Source organism: Myotis daubentonii, chromosome 3 (genome assembly GCF_963259705.1).
Source record: "Myotis daubentonii chromosome 3, mMyoDau2.1, whole genome shotgun sequence".
Classification (NCBI taxonomy): domain Eukaryota; kingdom Metazoa; phylum Chordata; class Mammalia; order Chiroptera; family Vespertilionidae; genus Myotis; species Myotis daubentonii.
In genome coordinates this window covers 217,216,078-217,234,803 of record NC_081842.1, presented here as the reverse complement: position 1 = coordinate 217,234,803, position 18,726 = coordinate 217,216,078, and the positions used below count along the sequence as shown (strand labels likewise).

The 18,726-nt window shown below is 55.6% G+C and overlaps 1 protein-coding gene across 8 annotated transcripts in view; it reads right to left on the bottom strand.

Moving 5' to 3' along the window:
- ACOT7 (acyl-CoA thioesterase 7) overlaps nt 1-18,428 on the bottom strand; it is a 62,920-nt gene extending 44,492 nt beyond the window's left edge. For 2 of the 8 annotated variants that reach the window (XM_059691450.1, XM_059691453.1), the window contains exon 1: nt 129-283. In XM_059691450.1, coding sequence (XP_059547433.1) covers nt 129-217 — 89 coding nt within the window. In that variant the 5' untranslated portion in view covers nt 218-283. Of the gene's footprint in view, nt 1-128; nt 284-11,171; nt 11,484-18,267 lie in introns of those variants that run through there. The other 6 variants (XM_059691449.1, XM_059691452.1, XM_059691454.1 and 3 more) reach the window with 6 other exon arrangements.
- Between the last annotated feature and the right edge of the window lie 298 nt (nt 18,429-18,726).

Below are 18,726 nucleotides of genomic sequence, written 5' to 3'. Positions count from 1 at the left end.
ACCTCGGGCGGAGAGAAAAGGCCCCCAAGGCCTCAGGGCACCCCAGAGCCGAGTGTCTAGATACCTGAGCTCTTCCCCAGCCCCCCACCCTGGCCACCCCAGAGTTTTCTCGCAGCCCCCCAACTCACGGCTGGGTCTTCTCCCTGGGAAAGACCTCATCGACTCGCCTCCTGAGCACCTTCAGGGACAAGCCGCGCCGAAGCAGGAGCGTGAGCATGGTCTCTGCCCTCCGGTCCCTCCCGAAGCCTCAGGCAGATGGGGCTGGAGAGGCCCCGTCCTAAAGCGGTGCCCTTTGGACTTGCCCCTCCCTGCGATGTGGACACCGTGCCTAAGCAACCCCGGTTCTCCTCTCAGCATGCCCGGCACACCTCCCATCCAAGGACGTGCCCGACCTTTACCATCCCAGGGAACACAACTATCCAGAAACTGACACCCCAGGGAACACAACCATCCAGAACCTGACACCCCAGGGAACACAACTATCCAGAAACTGACACCCCAGGGAACACAACCATCCAGAAACTGACACCCCAAGGAACACAACCGTCCAGAAATTGGCACCCCAGGGAACACAACCACCAGAAACTGACATCCCAGGGGACACAACCATCCAGAAATTGGCATTCCAGGGAACACAACTATCCAGACACTGACACCCCAGGGAACACAACCGTCCAGACACTGACACCCCAGGGGACACAACCGTCCAGACACTGACACCCCAGGGGACACAACCGTCCAGACACTGACACCCCAGGGAACACAACCGTCCAGAAACTGACACCCCAGGGAACACAACCACCCAGAAACTGACACCGGGCACTTCTTGGCTTCCCACAGAGCCATGTGCTCACTTGGGCAGCACTCCTGTCTCCGGCACCCACGATGCTGGGTGTCCAGGACTCACAACCTGGACCTGCGGCTCCAAGGTTTTTGTTCTGTTACAGCCAAAGTATAGGGCCTGGAACACTCTGGGAATGAACCTCAGCTGAGTGGGAGTTCTGTCACTTCCTGGCCTCTGGTGAGCAGAGGGGAGGGGTGTATGGATGCACATCATACGTCCGTTTATTTATCTTTTTTGTTCCATGTGATCATTAGGAAAACAGGTGAAGCAGACACTGCCCCTAACTTTGGAGGGCATTTTGTCCAGAATGCATATTCTGCTGCTTTGGGATGAAATGCTCTAAATATATAAATGCAAAAAAAAAAAAAAAATCACAGGAAATAGGAGTTGAAAGAGATCTCGGAAATTAGCTGGTTCAAGTCCCCACTTCTACCTGAGAGGCAGGCAGGGATGCGCAGTAAGGGAGCCTGGACCTGCCCGAGGTTAGGGGATGACAAAGGGCTCATACTGGAGCTGGGTCAGCAGGAAGACTGCCGAGGAAGCAGCACCCCCCCTGCTCATAGACACACTGTCCTGCCCATAGACACACTGTCCTGCCCGGCCAGCGGGGCTCAGTGGTTGAGCATCGACCTATGAACCAGGAAGTCACAGTTGGATCCCCAGTCAGGGCACATGCCCGGGTTGCAGTGGGAGCCATACAGAAGGCAGCCGATCCATGATTCTCTCTCATCATTGATGTTTCTCTCTCTCTCGCCCTCCCTCTTGCTCTCTGAACTCATAATAATAATAATAAAAAGACATGCTGTCCTTGCTATCAAAACACCAACCAGAGAGGAGGGAGAGCAAGATATTGAAAACCTATTTGAAGAAATAATGACAGAAAACTTGCCCTACCTGGTGAAAGAAATAGACTTACAAGTCCAGGAAGCACAGAGAGTCCCAAACAAGAGGAACCCAAAGAGGCATCATTATTAAAACGCCAAGTGTTAAAGACAAAGAGAGAATCTTAAAAGCAGCAAGAAAAAACAGTTAGTTACCTACAAGGGAGCACCCATACAACTGTCAGCTGATTTCTCAATGGAAACGATGCAGGCTGTGTGGGCCGGTGCCGGGAGGCGGTGTGGGTCTGCCAGGGCCAGCTGGCCCAGGAGACAAGGTCTGAGGTCTGGGTCCTGGTCGAGGCTCTGCCACACCTGCCCCGTGCAGGCTCTTCCCCTGGAACAAGGAGGCTGACACAGAGCCGAGAGCCCTGGGCCGTCACCCGACCGTGACTCCTAAGCTCCTAGACTTAGCAAAGCCCCTGCGTGATTGAGCACCTGGCCGGCCTGTTCAAGGGACCAACCACAACGCTGCTAAGAGGATACAGGCGGCCACAGGCAGGGAGGAAAGGCTCATAAAACACACGGCTGATTTAAAAACAGCAACTTGTATTCAAAATGCACAAAGATCTCTTAAAACTCAACAATAACGAACAACCCCATAGGAAAACGGGCCAAAGCTCTGAACAGCAGCACGTGGAGAAGACACTGGGGGAAGGGTCCCAAGGCCGCGGGGCAGGGGGCCGCTATCCGCACCTCCTCCCAGGACCAACCAGAGCAACAGCTCAAATAGCGAGCGGTCAGCCTGGGCCACAGCTGGAGAGCAGCTGGATAGAGGCCTCCCAGCCGGGAGTCTACAGAGGAAGCCGAGTGGAGACTGCTCAGAGTCGGCGCTGGCGCCACCCCTCCATGCAGTGTGCCCGCTAGGTCCTGCCCGAACCGGGTCCTGGAAGAGGTGTTGAAGGCCGACGGGGGGAGGGGAGGGCGTTAGGGACTGTGTGATGGAAGCAGCAGAACCGGGTGGACTGTTGGCTTCTGCCAGGGCGCGATGCTCCGGGGAGGGCGCTGCGGTACCCTCCTGTTTGGGAGCTTAAGCCACAGCTAAGGGCTTATTACCCAACCAGAGGAAGCCCACTTCCTGCCTCCTGCCTCCTGCCTCCTGCCTCCTGCCTCCTGCCTCCTGCCAGGCGGTGACTGCAGGCTCTGGAATGCCCTGTCCTGTGGCACAGCTAGGGGACAGCGTGGGGAGCTGGCGGCAGTGCCGAGGCCTGAGCTGCTCTGTGGAGATTCGGGAGCAGGAGGGAGTCGATGCGTGTTTGTGTGGCGCCTTCCCCAAGGCCCCTCGCAGTGCAGGGCGTGCTCTCTACGATAAAATTAAAGAATTCCTTCACATCGGCAGGGGCGGCAGCGCCTTGGGAGACTAAATTGAGAAATGCAAATATTTAACTTGTGAAGTACATACATGACACAGCTGCCTTTTGTACACATTTTGAGTTTGTTATCACTGCCGGTATTTTTAAAGTGGTAATTCTGCAATAAGGCATAAGCTTTTCAAAGATTTAAATACTGAAAGTCAGCCCGGGCCAGGTAGCTCAGTTGGTTAGAGCGTTGTCCCAACACTCTGAGGTTGCAGGTTTGATCCCTGGTCCGGGCACATGCAAGAATCAACCAATGAGTGCGTAAAAGGTGGAGCAATAAATCGCTGCCTCTCTTTCTCTCAAATCAATAAATTAAAAAATTTTAAATATCAGATAAAAATAGGTTTCCTTCCCACTCAAACTCACTTTAATGAGACAGTTTATTTATAATTAACGTTATGTTATTTCCATTAGTTTAAAGTACTTTTCTTACTATTATGAAGAAAAATCAAAATGTATCATGTTAAAATATAAGAAATGAAAGTAAGTTCTTTTAAAAGGCTATTCTTAAAAACAAAATAAAATTAAGAATAAATAAAATAAAAAAAAGATAAAAGGCTATTCTTGCCCAGCCAGCGTGGCCCAGTGGTTGAGCGTTGACCTATGAACCAGGAGGTCGTGGTTTGATTCCTGGTCAGGGCACCTGCCCGGGTTGTGGACTCCATCCCCAGTGCGGGGCATGCAGGAGGCAGCTGATCCATGATTCTCTCTCATCGTTGATGTTCCTGTCTCTATCCCCCTCCCTTCCTCTCTGAAATCTATAAAAATATAGCTTAAAAGGAAGAAAATAGAAAAGATGACACTGACACTCAGGCGGCAAAGCAGCGCGAGATGCTCAGCATCACAGTCACAGCGAATTGCAAGCTGAAACCCCTGCGCACCTGCGGGCCAGACGCCACCGACAGCAACGCTGCGGGGCCCGGACGCTGCTGGGGCCCGGACGCTGCTGGGGCCGCGGACGCGGAGCGGCAGGAACTCAGAGGGGCCCACGACACGGTTGCCTCTTTGGAAGACTGTCTGGTAATTTCCTACCAAACTAAACATCCTCCTAATTACTGACATTGCATTCTATGTCCATTAATTCTATTTTTAAAAATGTAAAAATTTAGTAGGTACTTGGAAGCAATTAAAGCAAAATCAATTCAAAAAAATTATCCTGGACAAAAGCCCCACCGTCTCGAAAAGCCACATCGTTGGCTACAGCTGAGTAACAGCGGGCCGTGCTCCGGATGGCGCGGCCGGTCGCCAACTCCTCCGAGGGCCTGGGTTCCAGGCGGCACGGGGCAGGGGGCGCCGTCCTGAAGGGCAGCACAGTGCCATCAAACAAGAGCCCACTTCCTGCGAAGTGAGGCCCAGAGGCCCAGCAAGCCACTGAGCGGTTAGCGCTCTGAGTTCCAGGGGCCACACGGAGCCGGGCGCTTAGAGGGACACGGAGAAGTGTGCCCCTGACCGGGAACAAGCCGGCACCTCGCTCACCGGACCGGCTACACGGCTCAGGTTCCACCGCTGGGCGCCCACGGCAACGGAATGCTGTACTCAGCCAGCTCGGCTCGGGCGGGGCTGGGAGGCGAAGCCTCCTGCGGCAGGTGCACCTCCAGCATGCCCCCTGCCAGGGCCGGGCTGGGCCAGGGCGGCCAGGACAGAGGGGGTGGGGGGCCAGAAACCACGCCCACACGCTCCCCAGCCCCCTCCCCAGCCCCTCACACATGATGCTCTTCCAGGCCCCACCAGATGAGTTCTATGGGGTAGGCTTATGGGCATGAGCCAGCATTGGTGGCATCTGGGCACTGACGGCTCAGAGAAGCACTCAGCCTCAAGCCAAGTTTGGGAGACACACCACACCCTGACTTCTAACCCACCCTTCCAAAGACCCAAGCGAGCCACAGGCCGTTTCCAGGCAGCGGGTGGCCGGCGAGGTCTCCATCGCCCACCCTCCCTCACGCAGCACTTGCCCTCGGTCAGGGCATGCGATGGGGCACAGAGGACAGACCTGGTTCTAGTGCCCACTGTGCTGACTTGGGCAAGCCACTGTGCCCTCAGTTCCCCATCTGTAACACAAAGGTGATCCCTGCGCCCCCAGTGCTGAGAGCTACCTAAGCGAGCGTGAAGGGTGCGGGATGCCATGGAGCCGGGCACGGGGCTCCTCCCGACAGCTCAGGATGCTCTGCTCCACACACATCGCGGGAGGGGAGCGGAGTGGGGAAACTGGTTCTGCAAAAGCAACTCTTCCTTCCGCTACTTTAACTCCTAGTCTGCGAGCTACCTCCCAGTTTGGATTGAAATTCCATTTTCCTAACATTTGATGCCCAATCGAATGTGCCTGCAGGGCCGTGGGGCAAGCTTAGCACGTGACCACTGCACGCAACCTCCCCACTCCCGTGATTCTAACGTCTTAGACGGCCACACTCCACGCTCTGTAGGAAGCAGGGGGTAAATCTTTGTGACCTTGGATTTGACAATGGTTTCTTAATATGACAATAAAAGTATGAACAACCAAAAAAAATAGAGCAATTGGACACCAAAATGTACAGTCTTTTGTGCTTCAAAAGATAGTATCGAAGTGAAAAGAATCAAAGCCACCATGAGGCTCGCTCACAGCTGTCCGAATGGCTGTCATCAAGAAGGCAATACTGCCGGGGCGGGGGGGGGGGGGGGGGGACCCCGGCCTGTTGGTGGGTGTAAATGGTGCAGCCTCCGTGGTCACCGCAGGGTGGCTCCTCATGAAGGTAACACAGCTGCCGTCAGAGACGGTCAGCAAGCCTGACAAGTGGCACAGGGCGCCGGGACAGACAGTTCCACGCCACGCAGTTTCCAGCCACCCAGCGAATCGTAAACTCTTGTCTTCCCAACCCAAGGACACTCATGAGTAAATGGCTACCTTCCCCTCCCACCAGGTAAACAGCTGACAGCACCTGCTCAGGAAGTAGGTAACAGAAATTCATTTGGTGCCATTTTGCCAACCACACCCAAGGACGGAGGAAGCCGGGGAAATACGTCTCATTCTGGCATCAGCACAAAGCTGACGAACACTCTATTGGCACCCCACCACCACCTCCCCTAAAAACCCCACAGATAAGACCCAGGCGAGGCGGCTCTCTCTTCCCTCTCGGGCGTGCATCGACTTTTCTCTCCCAAACTCCAAGGGTCCCCCTGACACTTGCCGCCGGGCAGCTCCTCCCAGGCGCACCCCGATCCAGCCTCCAAGGCCCCCTTTTCTCTGACTTTCCAGGGAGCTCCCAGCAGCCCGCCTGGGCTCGCTGCCTTCCCTGTGACCACACTTCTCGGGGAGCCCCGCAGCCTGTGTGGCCCACTGCTTTCCCATGTTTCCGGGGCCGAGGCAGCCAGCCCAGTTCTCCCACTGCCCTTCCCACCCTAAGCCCTTCCCTGCTTCCCTTCCCGCCTTTAATAAACATCCTCTCACAATCGCTTGGATTGGTCTTGTGAAATCTTTCCTACACCAAGTCAATAACCCACACGCTACTGGCCGTCCGGGGGCAGACTGGCTCTGGGCCCAGTCCCTTTCCAGTGGCAATGTGACCTGGCAATACCACTTCTGAGTTGGTGGGGGTTTTGTTAATCCTCACCGAGGATATTTTTTTCTACTGCCTTTCAGAGAGAGTGGAGGTTGGGGGAGGATAAGAGAGAGAGAGAGAAACATCAATGTGAGAGAGACACAGCAACTGGTTGCCTCCCCCACGCTCCCTGACCAGGAGTGGGGAGCAAACCACAACCCCCAAGTATATGCCCTTGACCGAGATTCAAACCCTCGACCCTGTGGTGCGAGGGCCGACACTCTAACCATTGAGCACACTGGCAGGACTGAATTTTTTTTAATCCTCACCTGAGAATATGTTTTCATTGATTTTTAGAGAAAGAGGGAGGGAGAGAAAGAAATAAAAAAAAATTGATGTGAGAGAGAAACATCGATTGGATGCCTCCCTCATGTGTCCCGGCTGGGGGTTGAACCCGCAACCCGGGTACATGCCCTGACCAGGAACTGAACCCGCAACCTTTTGGTGTACGGGACGACGCTCGTACTAACCGAGCCACCCAGCCAGGCCCTACTTCTGAGTATTTATCTGAAGAAAAAGTATTAATTCAAAAAGACATAGGACCCATGTTCACGGCAATAGCCGAGGCCGGGAGCAGCCCAGGTGTGCATCGCGGGTTAAAGGAGAGGTCAGGTCGGTACACGTACACGGAGGAATATCATGCAGCCGTAGAGAGAATGGCATCTTGGCCCTCCCTCCCAGGAGCAGCCACGCCCTTCGTTCCCCTCTCCCTCCCATCTCTCCAAGCACGTCACCTTCCCCTTCCTCACTGCTAAGCTCCCGGGCCCCTCCTTTGCCTCTGTAACTTGTCTCCTAAGCCCATGTCTTCTACAAATTCCTTCTTCCATATCTGTGATGTTATAGATAAACGCTCTCTCTCTCTCTTTTAAAAAAAAAAATATTTTTTATTGATTTCAGAGAGGAAAGGAGGGGGATAGAGAGATAGAAACATCCATGATGAGAGAGAATCATTGATCAGCTGCCTCCTGCAAGCCCTCTACTGAGGATCCAGCCCGCAACCAAGGTACATGCCCTTGACTGGAATCGAACCGGGACCCTTCAGTCCCCAGGCTGATGCTCTATCCACTGAGCCAATCCGGCCAGGGCGGGAAGGTACTTTTCTGTCAGTTACACTTGGGAACAGAAACCACTGGCCAGAAAGGGCGTGGCCACGGCAAGGGTGTGAGAATTTGGGAACACATCATCCAAACAAAGGAGCGCTCTCTCGCATGCTCTTGGCTTAGTGACTGGCTTGTGGGCTCTGTTGTCCTGCTTCTTGGCATTCGCTCCATGGCCTGTGGCCCGTAGCCATGCAGACCTCACACGCAACGGACCAGGAACTGCAGTGGGAAACACAGCTAAGCTAGCCGGACGCTGGACTGGACCGGCTCCAGCAAGGAAAGGAGACTGCGGGCACCGGCTCGGACTTGAGCTCTGCGGAAGCGCAGCTACACTCTATGGGACTTCAGGACTCGGGTTTAATTCCATGGAAACAGAGCATTCCACTAAATCGCATCCCCCCATGCAAGTCTCAGGGATATTGCAAGAAATTCACTCCCGATAGCAATGGGGGGTGGGGGGTGGGGGAGTGGTGAAGCCCTCTCCCCTCCATTAACAGACAACCTAAGATCTCACTTACATGTGGAATCTTAAAAAACAAACACACTCAAAACGAACAAGCTCCTACAGACAGACCAGTGCTGCCAGAGGCAGGGGGGGGGGGGTGGCTGAGGGAACGGCCAAGCACACAGACTTGCCGATGGAAGATAATGGATGACGAGGTGACCAGTCAGGAATACTGGAGTGCGTGTTTGAAAGTCGCTCAGAGAATAAAAGTCCTCATCACGAGAAAAAAGTGTGTAACTATGTGTGGTAACAGCCGTTGAGTAGACTTTCTATCTCTCTCCCTCTCCCTTCCTCTCTGAACTAAATTTTTTAAAAAAAAATTTTTAAGTAAAAAGACAGCCCACTGAATGGGAAAAAATCTTTGCAAATCATACATCTGAGAAGAAACTTGTATCTCGTATACTCTATAGAAGGAACTCTTACAACGCAAAATAAAAGTGACGGGGGGCCTTATAATCTGATAGAGCACCTGAATTCACCTGGAAAATCATCGCATTAACTTTAAGTCCTAGAACACAGATCCTTCTGAGAACAGAGGGTTGTGGACAAAAGGGGCCACGTGCTGACCTGACAAGCTCAGGGGAGGCCTGCATGGCGGCCTTGCAAACTCAGACCTACAGTCACCACCAAGGATGGTCTGAAATTAAACCTTAAAAGCAGTGATGGTGGCAGTTACGTCCTACGCTGGTGTCTTCACTGACAAGGTCAAGCTTGACCTTCACTGAGCCTGTCTATCTTTTTGCATCTGTGATAACACACCCTTGAAATGTCTGGGTCACTTGTAACTCCCCTTTTTCTGGAGCCCCTGGGGCACAACCAGATGTGCAGGGTGCCAGGACAGAGACCACAAATCCCTTCACTATCATGTTAATTGTTCCTGCACCCACCTAAGCATGTGTCCATCATTTTACTTTTTATCCAATCCCAGGGGTTTCCCCACTTGGCTTGCTCCTGCCTCTCTAGTCTATCACCAATAGATTCCATGAAACCCACCTATGTCCCTCCTTTGATTAAAATGTATAAATACGGATGTAACCCGCCATTCTCCGGAGCATTATCTCAATTCATTGAGGTTCTGCTTCCCGGCATATGTTGACAGTTTGGCTCAAATAAACTCACAACAATTCTTCATAGGTTGTAATGGGTTTTTTTTTATGTTAACAGGGTGAAGCTTTTCTGAGTTTCCTTTCTCAGGCCAGTGCACACTCCCTTTATCCCAAGCAAAGTGATGGACGAGGTGACTCAGCTGTGGACAATGGACACGGGAACTCACGCACGGTCAGGCCAACCCCACCAGGAGCCAAGGTCATCTCATCACCTGACAACCAGGGACAATGGCTGGATTCTGCTGGCCCCGGGACTGCTTGTAACCGCATTCCGTTCCCAGCTTCCCCTCGCCCACTCCCCCGTGTAACCCTGTCCCCTGCACCTGCTGGAAGACGGGATCTGAATGCCTGTAAGCGCCCTGGCTTCTTGGTTGGCTGCCTTCTCAATACGCGCCTTGTATGACTGCACCTGCCTCCAGTGTCGGACATTGCGACAGGCAGCCCGAGCCCACCCGGGGGTCTCCGGGAACCAAAGGACAAATACGCCAAGTGAGAACAGGTGGGTCTGAACAGACATTTCTCCAAAGACGTAAAAAGAGCCCTGAGCTTACAAAAGATAAGCAATATCGTTAGTCATCAGGGAAGCTCGAAGCCAAACCACAATGAGACGCACTTCCCCTCCGCTAGGGTGGCTGGACCAACGAGTGCTGGTGGGAGCGTGGAGCAGGGCAGCCGCTGGAAACAGCTGGCAGTTCTTCAAAAGGCGAAACACAGACGGGCTGAAAGAACAGGTTCTGTGAAAAGTAACCTCCAGAGATCTTATCCTACATTTCCAGCGGGCAGGTCATGGTGGGAGGCAGCCTCGGGCCTGTAACTCCTTGTCCACTGTTCTTGTGCTTCTAGGTTCACACACCTTTGACCCTCAAGGGGGCTCATCTGTTAACCACCCAGTACTCCAATTCCCGCCTCCCTTCCCCGCCTTCCTGTAACCTTCCTATGTTCCCTCCTTAATTTAAACACATAAAGGAAACTAGCCCGGCCGGCCTGGCTCAGTGGCTGAGCATCAACCTATGAGCCAGGAGGTCACAGTTCGATTCCCAGTCAGGGCACAGGCCCAGAGGCTCCATCCCCAGTGGGGGGTGTGCAGGAGGCAGCCGATCCATGATGCTCTCTCATCATTGATGTTCCTCTCTCTCTCTCCCTCTCCTTTCCTCTCTGACATCAGTAAAAATATATTAGAAAAAACCACCACAACAAAAACTGCCTCCCTGACATATGTCATCAGTTTGGCTCAAATAAACTGAAAAAATTCTCTACAGGTTTGAATGTTCCTTACTTCACCACAGAATTACCACATGACCCAGCAATTCCATTCCTGTTTGTGCACATTTTTCCCTTCACATCACCCAAGTCTCCAAGCCACCAGCTGGTGTCCCACAATTCAGTGCAGTTTGACATGGAGGAACCAGCGTTAGCACAGACTCCATGCTAAAGGGCTTAGTCATACAAGGCTACCCCCACCTTGGACGCCAGTCACAGGTCCCGGAGCACCCGTACTTCTGATGAGCTGGTTGTACGTACTTTTTATTTTTGCGAATCCTCACCCGAGGACATTTTCCCATTGATTTTTAGAGAGAGACATCAAAGTGAGAGAGACACATCTAGTGGTTGCCTCCACAAACACCCAACCAGGGAATGTGCTGGATACAACTTGACCAGAATCGAACTTGGGACCCTTCAGTCCGTGGGCCGACGCTCTAACCACTGAGCCAAACGGGCATCAATCCGGGGCCCCACCCCCTCCTCAGGTGGGAGAATTTGCTGGAGCCGCCATCGCCGAGGGCACCGCAGTGAACCCGTCGTCCTACCTCCCAGAGGCAGAAGGTCCATACTTGCTTCTGAAAGCCCAGACGGAGGCCCAGCGCGGCAGCCACAGCCCCGCCGAGCTCCGGGGCCCCAGGCGCTCACAGGCAGGTGCCCGCCCGGCCGTGAGCCCGGGGAGGCGGAGGCGCAGGGCCCAGGCCAGCAGCTTCATCCTGCCAGAGGGGCGGCTTCCCAGCTCCCAGCACGCGGCTCAGCAGCCCCACTCCGGTCTCCAGCGGCCCTGCCCCGGGAGCTCAGAGCTCGCGGGTCCCCGGAGGCCTCCCGGCCGCCTCCCCTCCCACAGCAGGGCCAGCCAGTGGGGTTTCCAGCAGGATGCTCCAGCAGCCAGTGATGCAAGAAGCAGGCCATGACTCAGCCTGAAGTCACACAGCCAAGCAAATGAGACAAAGAGCAGGGCCCAGGCCGGCCAGGGGGAAGGAAGTAGGTGGGGCTGTGCCAACACCCACCCAGATCGCGGTGCCAGGCCCGAGCCAGGCCCAGGCAGCAGCCCCGCCAACAGGCCAGAGGCAGCGGTCAGACGGACGAGGTGCAGCGTCTGTATGTGGTAATGCAGGCGCCTGGCTGGGCTCTGCGGGCCAAGGCACCCGCTTCCGGGAGGCATCCGCTTCGAACACGATGCCAGATGCCAGGGGGCTGGGTGGCTGCAGGGAGAAGCCCGGCCCCGCCCGCCAGGCTCCTTGGTTTCAGATCTTGGCTGATTTCAAACACCCATTTGAGCCACTTGCTTGTTTCTCTCCGAACTTTAAGTTCTCCCTCTTACCTCATCATCCACCACAGTAAACACAATAAAAGCAGAACCCGGCACAGCCTCATGCGCAAGCTCGCCCCCCCAGCTTGCTCGCCCCCCCTCCTTCCCAACCCCCTGACCTCACAGAGGCTGGCTGTGGGTCTTCAGATCCTGTGAGTAATAACTTTCAAAGTTTCCTGATGGTTATCGCTGAATGACATTTTGGCAACTGCAAGAACCAGTCGCAACACTGGTGTCTGATAGGCTGAGAGAACAGGAGCCACCAGGCCCCGGGGTAGAAGCAGCTAGACTGGGCTGGAAGGGCCCACCCCCTCCCCGCAGTGGAAGGGGGGGTGGGGAGGCGGAAGGCAACACTGCACTGGGTCCTGGGGCAGCAGGGAGGCGGGTAAAGGAGACACACCCACAGTCCCTGCTTCAGGAGTGGCTCTCAGCTCCCAGCAGGCCAGTTTCCTTTTTATTCTTTAATTGTGGAAAACATCAAAGGGTTACTGAGTAGAGAAAAAGGAAATGACTCCCCGCCCCACCAAATAGCTCCAAACAATCAACTCTGGTTCCCCTCTGCCCCCACCCACTCCCCATTCCACAGCTCCCCATTCCACAGCTCCCCATTCCACAGCTCCCCATTCCACAGCGTTTGAGGAAAACGTCAGACATCACAGCTTAGCGTCCAAACATCTCACATTCCCTCTACAAGATGGAGGCTCAGTGGCTGAGCACTGACCTGTCAACCAGGAGGCCACGGCTCAATTCCCGCTCAGGACACATGCCGGGGTTGTGGGCTCGATCTCCAGTGCGGGGCGTAAATGAGGCAGCTGATCAATGATGCTCATCATTGATGTTTCTCTCTCTCTCTTCCTCTCCCTTCCTTTTCAAGGGAAAAAAATTATATATATAGATATACATACATACATATATATTTAAAATAAATAAACAAAAGATAAAGACTCCTTTTATAAACAGAACCACACAAACAATTATCTCACCTAAAATATAGTATGAATCCCTTAATATCATTAACTGTCAAGGGACTATTCAAGTTTCCCCAAATGCCTCATACATGTTTAAACCTGCCTGGGGCGATTTTCCCCTGCGTTTGTAACGAGCTTCCTCAGTGATTCGGCTGCAAGGAGGCCTCCCCAGGACCCTCTCAGAGTGAAAGAAAGAGCAAGTGGGCAGCAGGTGTACAGGGCGGTCACCGGGCCGGACCCGCCGGCGGAGCCTGCCCCCAGGAGAAAGCTCTCTGGCCTAATGGAAACTGGGGCGCTGGTCAGGTGATGCGGCCGCCTGGCCCACTTACAGGAGCCTGGAGAGTGGATGAGCACAGCCGCCCAACCACAGGCTCTCCCGGCTGCAAAGGCCAAGCCTCCCCAGGCACCGCATCGTTTTATGGAATGTTCCAGAATGCTCCCTCCAAATGTGGTTGCTGTAAATTAGGATTGTTTCCATTAATTCCGCTGTAAGCCCAAAGACAGAGCCCAAGGGGGGCAATTCCAACCCCACAGCGTCCTAAAGTCCAGCCCACTCCACCAGCATCACCGGCAGGCATGTCTACTGGAGGCCGGGCCCTTCTCCAGGCTTCCCTGGCCCAGCAGCCCCGCACCTCAAAGCGCATCCTAGTACATCTGCGTCTAAAAGCAGGCAAGCAGAGAGCAGCCTGCAGCCTGCACACGGCCTACCAATGAAGGGTTCCAGGCTGCCAGCCTGGCCCATGCCAAGGCCCACCTCCATTTAGAAGCTGACTGCAGTCCCCAGAGAGCTCCCAGGAATTCCAGTTTTTAAATTCTTCTACAGACTGTACTGTCCCTTGAGGGGAGCCGCCAGACACAGGAGGCCAGCTGCATTTACCTTTAAATGAATTTAAATGAATGTAGTTAAGAATTCCGTTTCACCCTGGCCAGTTAGCTCAGTGGTCAGAGCATCCGCCTGCAGACCCAAGGGTCTCAGGTTCGATTCCCGGTCAAGGGCACGTACCTCAGTTGCAGGTTCAATCCCTGACCCAGGTTGAGGTGCCTGCAAGAGGCAACCAGTCGATGTGTCTCTCTCACATTGATGTTTCCCTCTCTCCCCCCCCCCCCGCCCCCGCTCCCTCCCTCCTTTTCTCTCTAAAAATCAATGGAAAAAATATCCTCGGGTGAGGATTAAACATTTTTTAAAAAGGATTCCGTTTCTCCGCGTCTGGCCACATTTCAAGCACTCAGTGGCTCCTGTGGCTCACAGCTACCCCGCACACTGCACGGTTCTGGTGGACCGCACTGCTCGCCCGCACCCTCCAGCACCGGCCACAGGTCACGCCTTCAGCTGTCCTTCCACCAGCTCTCAGGGCCCACACTGACGCCGTGATTACGCCGCGCCACACAAGGGGGACCTGCGCTGGGTGAGCAGGGAAAGACTGAACGCCAGGTCACCTGGCAGAGAGCATCCCCCAGGTGCCGCAGGCAGTCTCCTCAGCCACGTCTCAGCTCTGAGAGCCACACTGTCCCCGCTGTAAGTGACAGAGCCGGGCTGGAGGCCTCCAGGGGGCTCCTGGGTCTAAGGCTCTAAAACACTGAGTGCGACAAGGAGAAATGCAATTTGCTAACCAAACGTTACATTATGATTACTCAAAATAAACCAAAGGAAAAATGCTCTTCTGAGAGTTTAAATGCTGTCCCCACACCTGCATCTGTAGGGCGGGACCAAGAGGAGGAGGGGACAGCGCCCCACAGCAGCCTGGCCACCCAAAGCTTGGCTCTCAGAAATACAGAGTTCCCTCTGTGAGCCTCGCTCACGTGTGTAATGCTGGGCTCTGTGCCAAAGGTTTCACCCTCGCGGCAGCCCCGAGAAGGGCACTGTGATGATCTCCAATCCACAGAGAAGAAAACTGAGGCCCAGCAAGGCTAAGAACGCCCTGAAGGTGCACGCCCACAAGAGGCAGGGCTGGGATTCGAACCCGGGACACTGGCCTCCTGAGCCTGCGCCCCACTTTTCCCACAAAAAGAGCTTCCATTCACTTTCCATGAGCGAGTCGTCCTGCCAGGCATGGATGCACTTTCTTCTCTAACACTCAGAACCACCCATGAGACAACGGGGCAGAGCGGGCTAGGCAGCCAAGGGGCAGAGGGCGAGCACACACCCGGGCCTGGGACTGCAGAGCTGGCTCTAACCACTGCCCTCGCCAGCCTTTAGAGCCCCCATCCCTTGACACCTTCTTCCGGACCCAGAGCACTAACCACTCTTAATCGTGTGGGCCAGTGAGGCTTGGGGCACGCTCTCCCGCTCTCCCGGCTGCACTGGGAAACCCCTAAGGCAGGGACCAGATTTTCCAGGTCCCTGTCCCTCCTGGGGGCATTGTGCTCCTTGGAGTTCAGTGAAACTCATTAAATTCATGGGCGTGGCTGCCCTGTCAGGAGGCTCATCTTTCAAAACAGGGTGTCAGCTCAGATGTCCTTAAAGGGCTCCCCACCGCGATGTGGCCACTCTCCCGGTGTCCTGGGGTTTCTCCAGGCCAAGTCCTGGTGACCGCGGCCCTCGCCACAGCCCTCCACCTTTGGCAGTCGTTCTGGACACCAGGCATCCTGCCCAGCCCAGCATCCCACAGCCACCTCGACCAGAGACAAGATGAATTGTTCCTGAGCAGGTGGCAGCGGAGAGCATGGTGGTGAGCAGGCTTGTGCACACACGGAGAGTCTAAAGCAGCTGTGGGCAAACTGCGGCCCACGGGCCGGATCCGGCCCGTTTGAAATGAATAAAACTACTGAAAAAAAAGACCGTACCCTTTTATGTAATGATGTTTACTTTGAATTTATATTAGTTCACACAAACACTCCATCCATGCTTTTGTTCCGGCCCTCCGGTCCAGTTTAAGAACCCATTGTGGCCCTCGAGTCAAAAAGTTTGCCCACCCCTGGTCTAAAGCTATGCCAACATCTAGGATCTGTTGAAGCTGGGGGTTTCTAATAATTACTTTTTAAATTAAATGTATTGAGGTAACATTGATTAAAAACATTATATATAGCCCTAACCGGTTTGGCTCAGTGGATAGAGCGTCGGCCTGCGGACTGAAGGGTCCTGGGTTTGATTCTGGTCAAGGGCATGTACCTTGGTTGCGGGCACATCCCCAGTGGGGGAGGGGGGTGCAGGAGGCAGCTGATCAATGTTTCTCTCTCATCGATGTTTCTAACTCTCTATCCCTCTCCCTTCCTCTCTGTAAAAAAATCAATAAAAATATATTTTTAAAAAAATTATATAAATTTCAGGTGTATTTCTTCTTTTATATTTAATTAATATTTTAAAGAATATTTTGTTTTATTTTATTTTTTATTAATTTTACAGAGAGGAAGGGAGAGAGAGAAACATTGACTGGCTGCCTCCATTGGCTGTTACCCTTTGCTGTACAGGACGACGCTCTAACCAACTGAACCATACCGGCCAGGGCTAATTAAATTACATTTATTGGGGTAACATCGGTTAAGTGCCTTATGTAAATTTCAAGTAAGAAGCTGGTTTTTAAAAAGACAAGAATGTACAGAACTGCTATTCATGCCCTTGCCGGTGTGGCTCAGTGGACAGAGCATAGGTCTGCAGACTCAAGGGTCCCAGGTTGGATTCCGGTCAAGGGCACGTACCTTGGCTGCAGGCTCCTCCCCGGCCCAGGCCCTGGTCAGGGCGCCTGCAGGAGGCAACCCATCGATGTGTTTCTCTCACATCGATGTTTCTCTCCGTCTTTCCCTCTCTCTTCCACTCTCTCTAGAATGAATGGAAAGATATTCCCGGGTGAGGATTAAAAAAACAAAAAAACCTGCTATTCATCACCCTGAAGAAGTGAATAAAAGCAGGGCAGACTGAAATCAGACCTTCTCTGGGGGGAGTGCAGTGGAAAGAACAGGAGCTGGAGACAGAAGACCTGGTAGGCGCTGCCCTCCGGCTCTCGGGCTGGATGACCTGCAGGGGCACTGGGTCTCCCCAGCTCACCCGCCTCCTGCACACAGCGCAGTGGTGAGACCCTGCCTCCCTCCCAGGGAAGGTGGACAAACCAAGGGAGGCGAGAGCTACGCAAGCCCTTTGCAAAGAACGGACCCCAAGGTCACCCTGCCAATAGGAGGGCCTGTCTCCAAATATCAGTTATTCCTGTTATTTCTGCCCCTGGAACTTGGAGTGGGTGGGGCCAAGACAGACACACGGCCAGTAACAAAGCGAAGGGAGCCAGGCTCCCCCCAAAGATTTCCTCCCCCTAGAAAAGTCAAACCTGACCTTGAGGTCAGTAAAGGCCTGGGGCTGGGCCAGAAGAAGGTTTGCGGTCAGGGCGCCCCACTGATCCAGCGCTTACTCTTCCCGGGAGACGTCAACATCCACAGGAAGCTAATTTGGGCTGGACCCAAGGTCAGTGTGATAGCCAGTGTCCGGATTGGTAGACGCCACCCCGAAAGAGGAAGGCGCGCTCGCTGCCAGTGGTGCCTGCGCAGGACAGGCCCTGTTGCAGGCCCAGCGCCTGGGAGGCCGTCCCAGGGTCCCAGGGCCGTGCCCTCCCCGGGCTCAGGCTCCCGGACCAGCGGGCCTGCTTCTGATGGCGCCCAAAGGAACGGGGTGTAACCTTGAGGCCGCCCTCCGTCCGTCCGGTGGCAATGAGCCGACTCCCCGCTCTCCCGCTGCCTCTGGGGGCCTCCCCCTACCCGGTGCCCAGGAAGAAGGCAGGGTGGTCCGCGGAGAACCGCTGGCCCGCATTGTGTAAGACGCTGCCAGGCTCATGGGCCATTCCCTCCTCTTCAGCGGCTCGAGGGGAAAGCATTTTCGGTCCTTCCCGTGCGCACTGGCTCTCCCCAAACCCGAGCACTAGGAGGGACGGACACCTGCAGCCTCCGCCCCCTCGGGCACCCATCACGGGGCTCGCCGAGCTCCGGACGCCGACCGCGAGCTGGCCGCCAGCGCCCCACAATCCGGGATCCGCTTGGCTTTGAACCGCCGGCCAGAGGACGACCCAGAATGAGGGCGCCGAGGGGGACCTTCGCGCGTGCCCGAGCGCCGGCGGGGCTGGCGGGGCGGGGCGCGGGGGCGGGGGCGGCACTCCGACCCCCGCCCGGAAAGGCGCCGCGCCGATTGTCCCGCAAACGGCCTGCGTGACCGCGGCGCCGCCCCGGGGATGTGCCGGGGGCCGGCGGGGAGGCGCGCGCGGAGGCCGCCGGCTCTGCGGCACCCGAGGCGCCCCCCGGCCGCGGGGACGGGAGGTGTGGGCGGGCGGAGGCGGCAGCGGGTGAGGGGCCGGAGGTGACGGCCCGGGGAGGCCGCGACGGGCGCGGGGCAGGCCCGGGCGGGGTCCCGGCGCCCCGGCCGCTCGCCGCGCCGTGCGGCCCTCTTACCGGCAGATCTGGATGGCGGACGGGGTCTCTCCGGTGGGGCCCGACATGCTGGCGGCGGCGGCCGGCGGCTTCAGGAGAGCGCAGGTGTCTGGCAGGCCCCGCGGGGAATGAATGAGCCCGGGTCGCGCCATGGAGAGGGAGGGAGGGGGCCGGGCCATGGCGCCCGGGAGGCGGGGCCTGTGCGCCGGCGGCGAATCAGACGCGGCCTCCTGCTCAGGCCCCGCCCCGCGCGCCCGGCCTCCCCAGCCTCTCCGGCGTCCCGTTCTGGCAGCGGGGCGCCGCTTCCAGAAGGTTCGGCGGCGGTTGGGCGGCGCCGGCGGGGTGGGGCCGCGTGGGTCAGCCTCGCCCCGCGGTGCGCGTGTCTGTGCGGGGGCTTCCGGCCGCAGCGCCCGGCCGCTCGGGATCACGGCGCGCCCACCGGGCGGGTGCGTGTTCGTTCGGGTCTTGCAGTCTAAAAGG